Source organism: Anarhichas minor, unplaced genomic scaffold (assembly GCF_050575085.1).
Source record: "Anarhichas minor isolate MPS153535 unplaced genomic scaffold, ASM5057508v1 ptg000003l, whole genome shotgun sequence".
Taxonomy (NCBI): Eukaryota; Metazoa; Chordata; class Actinopteri; order Perciformes; family Anarhichadidae; genus Anarhichas; species Anarhichas minor.
In genome coordinates, this window is record NW_027466449.1 from 4,275,437 (window position 1) to 4,292,489 (window position 17,053).

The 17,053-nt window shown below is 43.2% G+C and overlaps 1 protein-coding gene across 1 annotated transcript in view; it reads right to left on the reverse strand.

Annotated features, from left to right (window-relative positions):
* The window catches only part of prdm16 (PR domain containing 16), a 163,092-nt gene that overhangs the window by 110,219 nt on the left and 35,820 nt on the right, over positions 1-17,053 (reverse strand). Inside the window, exon 4 of the mRNA XM_076102219.1 lies at positions 6,100-6,563. Coding sequence (XP_075958334.1) covers positions 6,100-6,563 — 464 coding nt within the window. The remainder of the gene's footprint in view (positions 1-6,099; positions 6,564-17,053) is intronic.

Sequence of the window (17,053 nt, forward strand, 5' to 3'; positions counted from 1 at the left end):
AACAGTCCAAATCCCAGGGACAATATTTGTTGAGTTCCACTCTCTTCAAAGATGGATGACTTTGCCCGATGCACTTTCTCAGGGGCCTGCGCACCTTTCATCTGAGCCACGCAGATTCATTTATTAACTAATTAACAGATGTTGGTAACGAGTTATGAACAAATGATAAGGTATCAGGCTTCTAATTAAACCTGACATTTAATTTGCTGCCCTGCTTCCTCGTTATCAATTACCATGTTCATTGAAGATAATTGACAACGGTTTGCACTGGGACACAGGAGGCTTGTCTTTAACAGCTTCTTATAAAAAGCCCAGCGCTGCTGTGGTGTTTCTAGGGGCAACGACGACCATATGTTTAATATTAGATGGAATCTGTTCCACTGGAGTGCTCCGAAAGCTGGGAAAATTGGATTAAATTGGCTAATGCCATGTTTAAAACCTACATAAAATGAATGTGAATGGAAGATATTACAGCACCCAGGCCTTGAGACTTGTGGTGTTACGCTCTCTCTCGGGTGTTTTTGCTCCGTGTGTAAACTTGGGGTTTCTGTCAAAGTCAAGAAATGATGACAGAAAACCGCACACTGTTGGTCAATACTGTTATTAGAAACCACAGGTTTGATATCCCTTTCATTACAATGTGGGACGCACATGTGCCCAAGTAACTCCTTACTTTAACACATATTTCATGGAACCTGAAACATATGCAGTGAATGTAGCTGTGAATAAGTGTATTCTCACCATTAAAGGATTTAATAAAAACCACAGCACTGGTGTAGAATCAGGATAGTCATGTATGTGGCTCTATGCCGCATTAAATATTGTCGGATCACGCTTACTTTCTCTGACCTTAACCAACACTCATAAATGAAGCAGCAGAACATTAGTGTCACCGTGAGAACACTGGAAAGCACATTAGTTAAATCATGCAGGAAACAACTCTATCACTCGTTATCTTACTCCCTCTCTTTCTCTCTCTGGCTCACACTATCCATTTGCTTGGTGTGTCTACTGTCTCCTATCAGTTTGGTACCAGTCACCTTTAAGGGAAACATCAAGATAAAAAAACACCTTTCTGTAGAAGGCAAACAGATCAGACAAGTTTCAAGCTGCACCTTGAATGCCCTATAGGGATATCTTGCAGCATAAGAACTTGGCCATCCGCCCACCTCAGGCAAAACACAAAAGGCGAGCAAACACTTCAGGAGGCGAGAGGTGGGTCAGGACAGATAAGTGTCAGGGTGCGCCAGGACTTCTTCTCCCCTAAAGTTTGGAGAAAAGGACGCTGGCTTAGCTCAGCGATTAGGTCGAGAACAAAAGAAGCACAGCGTCAGCGCGAAAAAGGCGAGCTGTCAAGCCGGAGATTTAGAGCCTGACAGAGGGTGAGGGAGATTCATGATGCCATGGCCGGATGGGTATCTGTCACGTAGGACCTTGGCGACATGAGAGTGCCCGCCAGACGTCTTAGCCTATCGCTAAGTCAATAACGGGGTAAACAGAAGAGCAAGCATACTTTTTGCCTCGTTCCACACATCACTGGGTGAAAGATACTGATATGGAAAATCACCCCACAAAAAGTAAACAGAAAAAGAATGACGGACAGAGAAAAAGAAGTTCACCTGGTAACAAAGTCATCCCAAGGTCCACCGCTGCAAAGAAACAAATATGGCTTCAGGGCTGACATGGACTCTATGATACATGTTTTTCTGTGTATGAAAGCTATTTTGTTGACCTTGTAAAAGGGTCTACATCAATGCACATCCCCGAAAATCAAAATGCACTATATGTCCTTCTTATATCCCCCTTATGCCTCAGAATGCTGCATACCCTGAGGGTATCATGCTGATTAACATTTATATCCTATAAAGTGACAATGGCAGGACACCACAATTGATAATTACAGTTAAGCAGCCAGTAAATCGTGTAAAACTGACAAAGCAAGGGGATTCTGCCTTCTCACAGTTGGCGAGGTTGTGTGGCAACGCCTGACGTGCATTGACTTTCAAGCAAGAACTGTGAGATAGCAAACACGTTCAAGCTGGAGAACAAAAAGATAGTGAGAAAAGACAAAGCTAACAGGTGCTGGAGGAGTGTCAAAAGCCATGATTCAGTGGTGCAAGGACACGCCCAGTGGTCACAGGGTAAGGAGAAGTGAGAGTAAACATCATTAATATCGCTTCCAGAGGGCTTGGCCATACCATTTGTTTGCTTCATGAATGTTCTGAACACAGAGACTCGGTTTTATCTTGTTGTGCCTCTAAAGATCAAAGTCAACGTGGTTCACTTCACTGTGGGAAGGATTTAATGTGGCCGAAGAGATCCAAGCTGTAACTCTGCAGTTTATTCCTACTAACATGCACCGCTTCCTCCGAACACATCCGCAGATGTGTTGCCCTCTCTCCTGCCATCTGAACACCCGAGGGAGTTAGATCAGGGAGTCTATTCAATGCCAGTCAGTGCACAGAGCACAATACCTCCAGCCATTGTATGGTGACATGTCTCTATCAATAGGCAAGTCAGGCCAATCTACCGGCCAGATAATAACAGCAGTCACTCTGACAGCAGATCCCCACACTGGACTCTCTGAGGGCCGTGCCTCACTCTGCTCAGGCCTTCCTATCCTCAGGCTAAGTTTGGCAGCCCTACACACACACACACACACACACACACACACACACATATGGTAGACCTGGGGCCCTGGCGTTCTATCATGTTGTGCTAAAGGGGGAGCATAATGGTTTTTAAATGGATGACTCGGTGCTGGCCCAGAGAGGGAGTCTGAGAGAAGAGAATGGCCGTGGCCTGCAGCAAAGCAGCTCTTAGATTGAGCTGTCCGTCTTGCTGAAATGAGTCTGAGTTAACACCTCTTCCAGTCCCCAGCGCCCCGGGACAGACAACAGTAGGCTTCCTCTCTGCCTTCCTCTTTCTTCTTTCTCTTACTGCTACTCTTTCACTCTCTCTTTCTATTACTCTCGCCGCCAATCTACACCTCCACTCAGATATCCAGAAAGCACTACGGCGTCCTCTGTGTGATTGTGAGAGGGGCTTGGCCGCGTTGGTAGACCGCGGTGCTTGCAAATCCAACATAATGAGTTATTGCCAGTCTTCGTAAAAAAAAAAAATCCACAAAAATGCAGTCAATATAGTTAAACTGTTTTGGATTTGAGTGTACTGCTGCAGATGGCATGTATCATTTCAACAACATTTCATGCTTTTGCGGATTACAGGGCTGCATTTACAGAATAGTCTGTAACCTCTGATTTTAATATCATTCAATTAACTTCATCAAGAAGGAAATAAGGCCGAAATAAGGCCGTTCAACTTTTCGGAGCATTTTGGGAAGACAAGGCTTTCACCCTACATCAGCGATATAGTGTACTGGAATTTATTATTAAGTGGAAGCACAGTTACACTAATCACTCTGATAACTAAATTCAGCACTTAACTCAGTTTTCTCTTCCAACCAAGAAGTGCTGAGACAAAATGTTAGATATGATCACATTTACACCAGAGATCTCAGATGACTTCACTTATTATCTCTCATAACACTTCCCCTGTTTTGGCAGGAGGCTGCTGTAACTCACACACTCATTCACATGATTTCCATGAAGAGTATTAGACTCCTTCAGTGTTTCTGATGCTGTGAGAAATGTGTGTTTTGCATCCTCTTTTCTTGCTCTATCCATCCCCATTAATCCTTGTTTCTCTCTGGTTTCTTTCAACATCTTTCTTCACTCAGTATTACTTCTGTCTGTCTATTTGTCTAAGACCAGAGGCAGTAGATGAGTCGAGGGGTAGATGGTGAAAGGGGGTGTACGGTACTCCTAGGGGAGTCTGTTGATGGCTATCAACAGACTGACTGTTATGACTATCTGTGATAAGAGTCTGGGAGAGGAGAGCCCCCGAAGTCTTCCAGCCCCCAAACCAGACAGGATATCTTTAAAAAAATACTACAGCCTTACACAGAGTGAGCCCTCCAACAACCATTCAAGAGGAGGAGGAAAAAGAGACGGATCAATTGTTCCCCTTTGACATGTTTGGAGGCAAAGGCAAAATATTGTACCTTTAGGGTAAACACAATTGACCTCAGGCTAACAGAAACATGCTAATTGATCTGTGAAAATTGCTCTCAAACGAATTTCCAAAATGTCACCAAAAGACCAAAAACGTGTCAAAAACAGAGGTAGAATCTGGACTGTGTTCATGTACATACTGTATTGTACCGTACTATGTGTTTTATTAAAATAATTTTTCACAGCAAACTCTGTCTTAAAGTGGCCAATAAACGAAACATCTTAAAACACTATGCTGAATTCCTTTTTAAGGAGGCGTGTATATGCCAGGACATTCTGAGAGCACATGCATCTCTTTAGAGCTGAAGGTGGCCTTTTTTCCGACAAGCAGCAGAGAGCTAAAGCTCAGCTGATGAATATGCATTAGCCAGAGTGTCTGGGGAGAAAAGAGGAAGGAGGAGGAAAACTGAGAGAAAACATGAGAGCTACGGGGAGAGTGTAGCTTTTGGAGGGGTGCCCTTTGCACCCCCGAATGGCTAGCCATAATATGAACTTTAAAAAGGAAAATGTGCAGCCTGGCACACTGCCACATAGCGTGTGACTATGTTCTCTAATCGCCTGCATGCTCCTACAACTGTTCGGAAGAAAACAGGGTGAAAAGAGAAATGAAGGCTTTTGTGGAAACCACCAGGAGTTCTTCACACTGAAGCCAATAAGGGATTTCTTTAAAAGCTGGTCAACGAGGGATTCATGTATACTTTTCTGAGTTTTTAGAGATAATATATTTTCAATATATGTACTAAATAAAGTTTTTTTTCCTCTTGAGAGAAACTGAATAAAATTGCCACATGATTTGATAATGTGACTACTAGTATCAATTGTAAATTATATTTGTATTCTAAACTAGTATCTTCAAAGAAAATGTTACTTTGCCTGTTTTACCTATTGATAATGAAAATAAGAAAAAGTGTTACAATCTGCTTTTATTAAATCATAATTTCTGCTCCTATGATACTAGTTTTACTCTCCCTAAATGTTAGCGTCACAGTCTAACAGATCAGCAGCAGGCATCTGTGCTGTTGATTAACGTTTGTTCTAGCTCTACAAGTAAACGTAATCATTTGATCTCATCAATTTATGTTGTCCATCATGCTAACATTCAATATACAATATTTGCTTACAATGCCCCAATTTCATCAGGTCTTCTAAATACTTAGTTGCCAGAAATTACAGTAAAAAAATAAATAATCCAAATTATCGCATGTCCTGTCTAAAATTGTATGAACTTGTACCCGTTTGCATCAGCTGGTGGTGCCGAGTTCAAGCACATCATGCCCTTTTCAAAATGGAGTTCCAATGATTAACTTGTCTCTATTCCTTATTACACAAAAATGTAATATTAGACTATGTGAATGACCGGCCCCCTAAAAAGTCACTCTAAAGAGTCAAGGAGTCAGTGAAATGAAAAGCAGGCCGGTATATTTCATCTGTGATTAGGCACATGAGAAAGAGAGAGCGGGAGACAGAGATCAGGAGGTTTTTTTTCTTTTTAATGAGCTTACTGAAGCAACTTCAATATCCTCTAATGTCATGTTGAAATGAAAATTAATAGTTCAATATGCCGCCACCGCATTGGGCCATGCTTCTTCCATTTCCATATCGGGTGGCGTGACCAAATGAGCGCGCTCGCTCGGACCGACGCCCAGAAAAGCTGATACCTCCACTAATCAGGCAGATTTTTCCATCTGACATTGCTGTGCTGCTGAAATTCTGGAGTGTGATTTGTGTGTGTGTGTGTGTGTGTGTGTGTGAAGAAAAAAAAATCACCACAGAGGATGCAAATTGTATGGGCATCTTTGCTGATGATGACATCGCCTGTGGATAAAGAGTGATGGCTGGAAATGTGAATGAATGAAGAGCGGCTCGATCATTCACTTACCCTCTTCAGTGTTTGCGTCATTGTTTCGATCACATTTGTTTGAGCCACAAGTAGGCAAAATGTGACAGACAGTGAAATGAAAAGAGAAAAAATAACTGTTAACAACCCCGAACAAAGTACCCTGTAAGAAGCCCTGCAGGTTCCTACCTCCCATCCAAAGGAGCCGTCTTTGCCTGTGGCCTCGTGATGCAGCGGGCTGTGCAGACCAAACCTCTCGCCAGCACCGATGTAGGTCTTGGCCCAGACACCCAGGCCAGCACCGGGCACAGAGGACTCACGCAGCTCCAGTTCGCTGGGAATGGGAATGTCATCAGGAATGTAGACGGGTGCCTCGTAGGGCGAGCCCTCCTTGGGTGTGGTGAAGTCCTGGTCATTGCTGCTGCTGTTGCTGTTGTTGTGAAGGTGGTGGTGGTGGTGGGTGGCGTAGATGTGGGGATGCAGCAGGTGGTGGTGGTTGTTGTTTGGATGGGAAGGGGTCGGTGAGGGCAGGGGGGACATGTTGATGACACCGTCGTCTGTGTCGTCTTCTGGGCTGTCGGCACCGCCTCCGCTCGCTAAACCCGGGAGGTCGGCCTCTGTGTCGTACATGCTGTCCACTGGTTCACTGTCATCTATGAGACGAAACAGAGATACGGAGGCGATTGTTATTAGGCAGGCAGAGGTGGTGTAACACAACATACAATTTCTTAGAAGATTACACCATGGATTTTACCGTCAGCATGTTAGGAAGGAAAAAAGCTCCGTTTTACCCAGCCAAGTATATACTATGAAATACAAAGACTAAGACACACCTCCATTCTAGGCAGACATCGAATGACTTTCTTGACCTTAAAATACAACAACAAAAAAATCAACCCCCAATTCTCACAGTGTGAGAATTCAGGGGTCCTCAAAAAAGAATATATATGCATCTGATGGCCTTCAGCGACAAGATGCGGAGTTCACAGATTTTCCAGAGACTACAAGAGAATAGCCAAACTGACGAACAGAAGAAGCTTTAGGTTAGCCAAGTCGTTGACGGGAAAAGTTCTCAATTCCATGACAGCCCCGGTTTTCTGCCAGGACTCATCTTACAAATAATCGCTGCGTCTATCACTGACCTGGTTAGCCTCGTCACCTTGCATTACTGTCCCAATCCAGAGGTCGACAATATGATTGTCCATTCCAGCATGCACGAAAGTGATGTAAAGCACTAGAGGTCTGTGTGTGTTTTGGTGTGTATCAATGTGCACTTGGCTTAAAGTTTCATCTCATTTCTCTAAATGTGCTGTTGAGGATTATTTTGTAGACAGTGAAGGTTTGTAAATGTGCATGTGCAGATACATCTCAGTGAGCTGCTTTGCTGTGTGGGGTGTGTGCGATTTCTATCAGCACATTTATCATGTGCCTCTTTGTACATCAGTGCTGAAATGGTACCAACAAAGTATAGAAGAACACCCAGTCCAAGTCAGTGCGTACTTGTTTGTGTGTGTTTGTTAGCCTCAGCACGTCTATGTGTGTATCCTTCTTTTCCTCTCTGGACTGATCCTGGTGTCTTTAGTCAAAGCACCACTACAGTTTTACTATCTAAACACAGGGACTGGCAATCAGCAGGCTAACTAGGCCCAAAATTACAGGAGGGGTGGTTCCAATCAAGCTTGCTCTCTCTGTTAGCCTCCATCCAGCCTGCTGCAAAGCCTGCCACCGCTTCCCAGATTTCAGCTGGAGCTGCAACATGACATTTCAAAAATGCGCTTTGTTAGCACATGAAAGTTCATGAGGTCACAAGGAACGTTGTGGGTTGCATTTTAATAAAATAGATATGCATCACAAATAAGTTGAACAAAAAACCCACAATTAATTTGGTATAGTTCTGCTTGGGACGCTTAATAAAGTGAGGTGGAAGCACTGAGGCTTGTAAATCGTAGAAAGATTGAACGAGCGGATCAAGAAACCAAAGTAGAAAATGTCACGAGTGAAATTGAACATGAGCACATTCGTTGTACAGGGCATCAGTTTTTTTTGTTCCGATAAATATTTGGGTTTCTGCCCAGTGACAGATGTGGACTGTGAAAGCTGTTCAATGAACTGACATGTACGTTTTAAATGTGAAATGTGAAACTATGAAAGCATGCGACAAGGGCTTTTCAGTGCCTGGCAAACCTGCAGCATGTCCATGCAGATCCGGGAAACTTATCATATAAAGCTGCTGCAGTAAAATCCAGCCTTTTATGACCGATTCTGCGTCATCCAGTGATTTGGACTGGAAAAGAACCCATTTTTTTAATGATCACTGCTTCATAGGGGCTCAGAACAGGCGTGCAATTAAGCATTGGAACAAGTGAGCCAGCAGTAGCTTCCACTTTTCACAGATCAATTAAAGTTTTATAACTCAGCCCTATCTGCTGCTCCCGCCGCACAATCAAAAGTGTTTTCAGGCTGTTAAACACTCTTTTTTTCGACTCACTTTCCCTCTTCACTCCCCCACTTTCACACTTGACCCATTGAGAGCAACTATGACGAGCAGAAGGACAGCCTCGGAAAATCTATTAAATACTCTTCGGCTTTAAGAGCCTGTGCACAAAAAAATGCACAAATTGCTCCGTCAAATTATTGAGAAAGGAGAGAGAGAGAGAGAGAGAGAAAAAAACCCTCTTCATTTTAATGAACAAAACATCTTTTGTGAGACACGTGAAGCAGAGTGGCCAACACAGTGTGATATTAAACAAGTTGAACTCTCAGTTGTAATTTAGCTAATTCATAAAAAAAATTGCCTGAAGAAACAACTGGGACATTGTCAGATTACTCGCCACAAGAGACAAGCTCTCTCTCACCTCCCCTCTTTAAGACAAGTTGACAATGTTCGAGCAGTGGCCAAAAAGGTTGCAGATGAGAAAAGTAAGCTGGGAAAATAATGAAAGGGGTGAGGAAGAAGACAAGGCGGAGGAGGAGGAGGAGGCGAAGAGTCTTAAAAACTGACGACTGAGCTGCTTTTAAACAGCCCTATGTTAGCTCTGGGTCTCACAAAACACGGAAAGAGATGTTAGGTTCGTCTCCCCGAGGGCTTCTTAAAAAACACCCGGGCCAGATAGTGCCTTCCTCTCCCTGGCTCCTTATGTTGTTCTTTCTCGCTCTGGTCTTCTCGCCATCCCTTTCTCTTTTACGGGGAGCTATTTATCCTGATTACATCAGGGGTCAATCATTAATTCGCACCTTGGGGGTCCCGGTGCTGGCTGCGGCTACAATGGGCTGCTTGTTCAGCGGCTGTTATTCCAGTGGAAAACTACGCCGCTCTGCACTGAGAGCAGGGCCCGGGCCACATGAAGGTATCCCATTTATTTGATAAATTGTAAATGCGTGCCATAAACGGAGCTCTTTGCTTTGTAGCGGCTTGCAATAACAAAGATTTTAGGGCATGTATGAACACAGATGCAGGCTATCACACAAACACACATCTCTTTGCAACTGCAGGAGCTGTTACTGAACACATGTGCAAGAGATGGTGTTGTCGGTAATAAAGATGATATCTCATAATTACTGCGTGTCCCATTGAAATTACAAGATATGACATAGATACGGCATTTATAGACCCTAACTTCTAAAATACACATTTAACAATGTCAAATATTTCACAAAGCAACCACATAACCATAGCCATTAAAACAAATGTTACTATGATCATTTTAAGAGTCGGGACATAAATAAATAGAGAAAAAAAAACCATGAAATGCTGATAACATTGTAATCAACGTTGCCATGGCAAAATAACTTGACACGGTTCTGAAAATCAGTGGTTTAATCGGAGGGCCGTACAACAGGCAAATTGTTCTGTGGTTGTGTTTAATCAGAGCACTTTAGACTTAAATGCAGAAAGATAGAGATCTGGAGTCATTTTCTGCCGTCTGCCTGGACGCACACAAACACATGTGCCTTGTGGCACTTAGTCCGAGCCATGTTGTCGACGTAGTCGGGGTAGAAAGAAACAACAGTGACTGCATGCAGGAACTCGTGGAGAGAACCTCTAAATACTGTGTCAAATAAGGATCAACTCATTTCTTGCAGAATAAGCAATCATGCCTTCATCGAGAATCATTTTAAATCTTTCTAAACTTTCGTCAAAGATGCGTTTTCACTTGAATACAGGGATGCACAGAGTGCAAAAGCACTGCAGACCACGGGCTACAATGACAGCCAACAATAGCTTGAGCACTCAGAGCCAGGTGTACGCTTTGCTAGAGAGCGAGCAGCACGGTGGAGCCATGGCCGTGGCTCTGATAACAAGAAGAGAGAGCTGGAAATAGGACGTGTGTGCCAATGATGGCCATCATAAAGCACACACGTCCTATTTCTCTCACTGCCTTCCCCCTCCAACGCACACAGAGACTGTATCTTTGTCTGGCCGTAAATTGATCTGGTTCAATTCAAAGGGAAAGCCAGCCACTGATGAAAAGACAGTATCCAGGGAAAAGGCAAAACTATGCAAAATTCTGCACTGGCTCCAAATATGGGGAGGAAAGACTGTCTGGCGAAAGAAAAAAAAAAGAAAAGGCAGAGGGAGAATGTGTGGACCATGACAGATATGAAAAATGGGTAGCGGGTTGAGCAATAAATGACCAAACATTTTGATGTGGGAGCTCTGTGCACACATGTGCACATGTGTGTATAAGTATATGAGGGGGGGGGGGGGGGGGGGGGGGGTATTCAAACCCAACGCCTAATCTGCTGTTTGTGCCGCTATATTGCGTCAATATGGTACCACTTAGCTTATTATTGTGCTACAGAGTGATATTGGTACCTGTTCCTCTGTATTAAGCAGGCCTTTGATGATTCCTGCACACACAAAAAAAAGGCCCAAAACACCCTCTGCTTTAAAACAGGGGGGGGGAGGAGAGAGGCAGCTGTAAAAATCAAACGAGTGCAAATCAAAAGGTGGAGTGAGTGAGAGTGAGAGGTGAAAAACTGTACAATGGTGTATTTTTCCACGGTGGCACGGGGGTACTGTATTCAAAATGACGTATTGAATGGAAGCATGTGACGAGGGAGCCAAAGGAGAGCGTTAAGGGGAGAAGGTGTGCGTGATTGTGCGCGTGGTAGGAAATAATGAGTGAGCACCGGGGGCACGGTCAGCTACAATACCGGCAAGCGACTCCGAGCAAGAACGCCACACTTCCCCTTGTAAAAGCACCAGGGAACATTTCCAGGCAACACTTAAAACTACAACATGGCTTCTTCGGAGTGGGTAAAGAGGGATTACAGAGGCAGAGAAAGAATATAAAAAGAACATAGAAAGAAAGAAGGGATAAATGAAAGGGAGGTCTTTTTAAAAAGATTTTCCTCACATGGTTGCACGTGTTCTGCTGCTCTGCGGAATAATTACACAAAAGCAACAGTTTTAACAGCAGTTATTGCTACATTAAAGTTTAAGCTATTGTGAGTCACAGCTTATACTGCTTCTGTCCTTACGTGTAGTAAAACTTTATTATTTTAAGTGCTAACATGACCAAAAATTACACGAAAAACAAGAGTGAAATAGTGTTTTCATATATGCACAAAGGTTGAAATCCACACATACTGTAGCATGCATACCTTGCTGCTCGGCAACTTGCAGGGTATAGTCTTCAGTGTGTGTTTGTGTGTGTGTATGTGTATGTGTGTGTGTGTGTGTGTGTGTGTGTGTGTGTGTGTGTGTGCGCGCCTACATGGGTGCTCCTCTCTTACTGTCTTTGACTGGTATGGCTATCAGTCTAAAATATCTGCAAGGGGGAGCTGTCCATAGCCCTGCTCTATGCTTCAGTTAGTTTCTCCTTTACGTCCTTTCTCTTGTAGAATTTGAACAGTAAAATAAACCAAACTATAATCACAATGCTTGTGAACATTTTAACCATTTAAAAAAAAAAAATGTGGTCACTGCAGCTCAATAAGGAACCGACTCGGGTATTTGTGTGTTTTTAGGCGTGAGTGTGTGTAGTGCCGATACAACGGGGCTGATGTATTGATGTGGTATTTGTGCTGAGCAGCCTAAAGGCATTCCGTCCTCCAACAGCATGTGTGTGTGTGTGTATGTTTATGTGCGTGTGTTTGTGTGTACACTGAAATCAAGCCTCCAGGCAAAGAGAAGACAGCAGGCAACCTCTTGCAGCTGAGAGCAGGTCTGTGTGTGTGTGTGTGTGTGTGTGTGTGTGTGTGTGTGTGTGTGTGTGTGTGTGTGTGTGTGTGTGTGTGTGTGTGTGTGGTGGCCCTGTGGTCCCAGGGGGCCACGGGGCCCAGGCTGCTGCAGACATTTATTAACAGGGCAGATTAATAGCACTAGAAGAAAACATGTGCACAAACATGATAAATATTAATAATAATCAATATCGAGTTACATTTGCCAAATTGAGTTGCAAACATCCCCCAGGGGAGGGTCAAGAGAGGGGGGAGAGGGGCAGAAACCGGGAGGATGGAGAGAGAAAGGAGCTGGATATAACAGAAAGAAGAGAGGGACAAAAAGAACGGACCGGCAGGTGATATGAGAACAGTGAAGTGATCATTCTAAAAGGCATCACTACGTAAGATGACATAGCAGCTATTGAGAGCAAATGTTGTATATTTTGTATATATTTTCTGGAAGGCTCGCGAACATGGGAAACATTTGTGGGACAGTGGGAACGGGGTGTATAAATACGGTGAAACTAATTGGTAAAGAAAAATTGCCCTTACAAACATTAATGCTATATAATGAGAACTGATGCAGTCCCAGATAATGGGTCCGAAGTCTATTTAGGAAGAAACTATTTGCACTGCTCCTCGGTGTCTCTTTCTTTTTCTCTCTTCATCTGAGTGTGTGTATGTGTGTGTGTGTGTGTGTGTGCGTGTGTGTGTCCCGACACCCACTTCTGGTGCAGCTTCATTTAGCAAGCCACTCGGGAGGCCAGACAGCGAGCTAGGGGAGCACCAAGGCAGACAGCGTGCAGAACAAACCCATCCATTCTTATTAACCAGGGAGGAGAAAGGTTAGCTTGTGGGACTTTTCGTGTGCAGTCCAGTGTGCATATGTGTAATGGAGACATATTTTGTTTTAGTGTTAGTCTTAGGTCTTAAATGTGGGAATTTTGATTCAATAAAATACATGACATCCAGCTGAGTTTTGTACTGTATGTCTTGTCCACATTTATAACAATTACAAATAAATATCTCTGTTGTTGCATATCTAATGTGTGCTGTATCAAAAATGAGGCAACGTGAAGCAGAGAGAATGCTTGGTGTAGGTACGAACAAGCTTCATACTTTTTAGTATTTCATTTAACTGGAAAATAAACCACACATTCTGGCAATTTATGATCCTGTAACAACTACAAACATATCCCTGCAATATTTGTGGGGTCCAACAATTCTATTACATTTTCTGCATTTTTTCCGCGAAAGACGGTGACAATTTTACCAATTTTAAGAACCACTTTTACGAGCCAGACTATTGACTATTGAGTCAAAGCTTTCTAAAACTCCATTAAACTCTCACAGGAACAACCAAAGTCCTTTCAAAAGTCAATCAATAGATCTGAAAATAACCCAAATTAGAATCAACTTTAGTGTAATATTTTCAGAAAAATCACAAATTGGAAATTATAAAAAAAGTGTGACATTGTGGAAGACCTGAAGGTGGAGTACCCTATGTTGATTTTCTATCAAGCTTTAGTGATGCAAAATCCTGTTCACTGCCCATGTCTGTTATGTGCCAAAACCTGAGTGGCACGTGACTGCATGTGTGGTTGCACACGTGGGTGTGTGTGCGCTACATCCTGGCCTTTTCTGGTTACTATACAGTAGCTGTGAGGTTGTAGCGGTGGGTAAGCGGAGGTGTTGGGAGGGGGTGATGATGTTCACCTCTGCCACTGGAAGCCCCCTTCACCCATACATCAGTCTATTACTCTCCAGCCTCGCTCTGCTCCGCTCCTCTCTTCTTCTCGCCCACTCCCTCCAGTCATTAGCCAGTGAATTAACGACAATCTAGCGTGCTATTAATCACCCTGACAAAAGTGTTAGCATTGCCTGGCTAGGCCGACACGAGACTGTGTAGGAGGAGGAAAAGGGTGAGAGAGAAGGAGAGCGAGGTGGGTCATGGGAGACTAGAGAGTCTGTGTGGTGCTGAGAAGAGAAGTGAGAAAGGATGGAAAGGTAGGGGATGAGGAGATGAGATAAAGAGAAGGGAATACTGCAGAGGAGAGGATGTGAGCATGCACAAGGAGAGACAGGGAATATGACTGTGTGCATGAAAGTGCTTGATTTGGGATTGCTGTACTATAATGGAACAGTTAAATATAGTTAGAGAAAGCAAAGTGTACTCAAGGTGAACAGAAATAATAAAGTGGACCAGCAGTGGTTTTTGTGGAGTTCAATGGGCAGAGCTGCTGCAATTTGAAGTCCCATGCCCAAAATAATACAACCTATTTCTGAGCATACCATTCAGCACACAATTACATTTATTGTTAGTTCAGTGTAAAAACTTGAGCTGAATTACTTCCAGTTAAATAATACAAATGTGGTTTTGTGTTTTAAATGTTAGATTATTGGCCTTTTCCGAAAGAAGGATGTAGTATACTCTTATCATCTGGCATAAAATAACAAAAAATGTGCAGAGAGGAAGAACAAAAGTCATGGGATCTACACAAAATAATTGTAGTGCTACTCCGCAACTATCAGAGACAAAACAACAAACAAATATGTTTGCCGTCGACCTACTCTCTTATAACTGCTGAGAGCATGACTTTGCCTTCCATAAGCCTATCTCTGACTCCCCCCAGCTCTCGCTCAGTCTCCCCCCCTCCCTCCCTTCCAGAGTCAGACCACCTGCTGGGAGGCCTGAGCCGTGGACGTCAGGTGGGTCGCGGCCGTCACACGGTCCCATGTCATCAGGCTGTCACAGTGAATGGAGCTGACATGGGAGATATGCTAATCCACTTAGCTTCAAACTCAGCCAGGAGGCCGGTACGCAGCCCTGTCTCAGCCACGCAACGAGCAGAACACACACCAGAACACACACACATCTGAGGCAGACAGATTAAGCCATGTAACACTGAACTTCCATTATATATTATCTATATTAGATTAGATTAAATTAAGTTTAAATGATCTCTGTGGGGATATTAACGTAGTGCTCAATAGGATATATATTATACGAGAACAATAGGCTGTACAAGGGGTGGACACATTAACAAAAGCACCTGTAAATAATATAAGGCAAGTCAACACAAAAGCCCTGCAGCAAAGACTGGCTTTGTGAAAATATTAATGTTCAGGTTTTGTTAAGATTATATCAGAGGGAAGTTGATTCTGCTCTGTGGTAATGTCTTTGAAGCAATCAAATACTGCTGAAATGATTAAGACAAATAACAGAACATTTCAGAGACTTTTCAAAAAGAATCAGCTAATTGCTTAAATGATTCATCAAGCAAACATTTGACATATTCTCTGGTTAAAGTATTCCAGATGTGAGGATGCTTTTCTCAGTTAGTACTGTTAGTAAACTGATTTTTGGATTATCGTTGAAACAAAAACAATTTAAAAGGATAAACTCCTTTTAGTACATTTCAAAGACTAAACATTTCATCTGAAAAGGTTCATTGTCAATTCCTCATAATTGCAACTCTTAGTGTGTGAGTCCAATGACAGTATTTAGAGAATCAATATATTTATCAAGCAACAATGCAAAAACATTACTTTATTACAGCTTCTCAAATGCAAGGATGGGCCTTATTCCCACACAAAAAGATTAATCTGAAATTGATATCCGAAAAAAACAGAGTAATTGAAAATTACAAATTTATTACGATTTTTAAAAACAATTGTTCATTGCAGCCCTTCAATCACCAGCACAAACTCTCTCTGACTCAGTCTCAACAAATGCAGTAATATCATAGGCTTACCTAAGGCAGTTTCTTTTGTAATTGCAGGTGCTATTCTGCTCACTCCATGTAAATGAGAACCCAACCAAGTACGGGTCCTTTAGACATGTCAACTGACAGCTCTGACATTTTTGGCATAAAAGTGAAAAAAATAAGAAAGGTCAATTAAAACATGAACGAGATGAGTTAAAAAGCAGAAGGTGGAGAACTACAACAATTCAACTCTGCACCGAAGTGATCAAAGTCAGCCAGCGAGCAGCTAGGTGTCACAGTTCAAAACTATTGCGCCACTCAGCCAGATGATATCTCAAACCAATCCATCGTATTTCCCGACCATGACTTCCCCTATTAGGAGCTGTGGCCGTGCTATTACTAATCTGTTCACTATCCCACAGAAACAGGAAGGAAGAGAGGGAAACAGATGGGAAGGCCGGAGAATGGCGAGCAAGGGACACAATGCTTACTGCTCCCTTCCTCCTCCTCCTCCTCATCCCCTCTCCCTCCGTCTCCTCTACTCTGCTTGCTCTCCAGCCGTCCGCAGCGCGAGAGAGAGCGGAGGCTCACAATCAGTCTGACAATGCTGTATACAAGTGGTGGTGAACAATGGAGGCCAACCACAAAGAATTCTGGGAACATGGGCACAGCCTTCTTCTCCTTCGGGTGGCTCCTGCATGCCGGACCCATCGATACACATCGGCCTGCTGAGACTGAGCGGTGCCAGAGAGAGCGAGAGCGAGAGAGAGAGAGAGAGAGAGAGAGAGAGAGAATATAGAGAGAGTGAGAGTGAGAGAGCGAGAGAATATAGAGATATGAAGCAGCTATATGAGAGCTGCACAATAAATGTTTGTGGGTGAAAAGAACAATAATCACACACACACACAGGCTCAGTGTCAAATGTTCCCATAATTAGGTCACTTAATTTACAAACAACACGGTGTATGTGTGTGTGTGTGTGTGTGTGTGTGTGTGTGTGTTTGGTTGAGTGGGCGGTTGGTTGGACTAGCTGCAAAGCCTGCAACAATAAGTGAAAAATGATTTCTTACTGGATAAAAGGTGTTGAAACAAGAACAGGAGAGAGTAAAAGAAAGACAGAAAGATGATGGGATTTGGAAGAGTGAATGACAGACAAACAGAGAGAGAGAGAGAGAGAGAGAGGCAATTTCGTCCCTCTCCTCTTCAAGTGTGCAGGGTGTGGGGTGAACGCGGTCCATTTGGAAATAATTGGCTGGTAATTAGGCGGG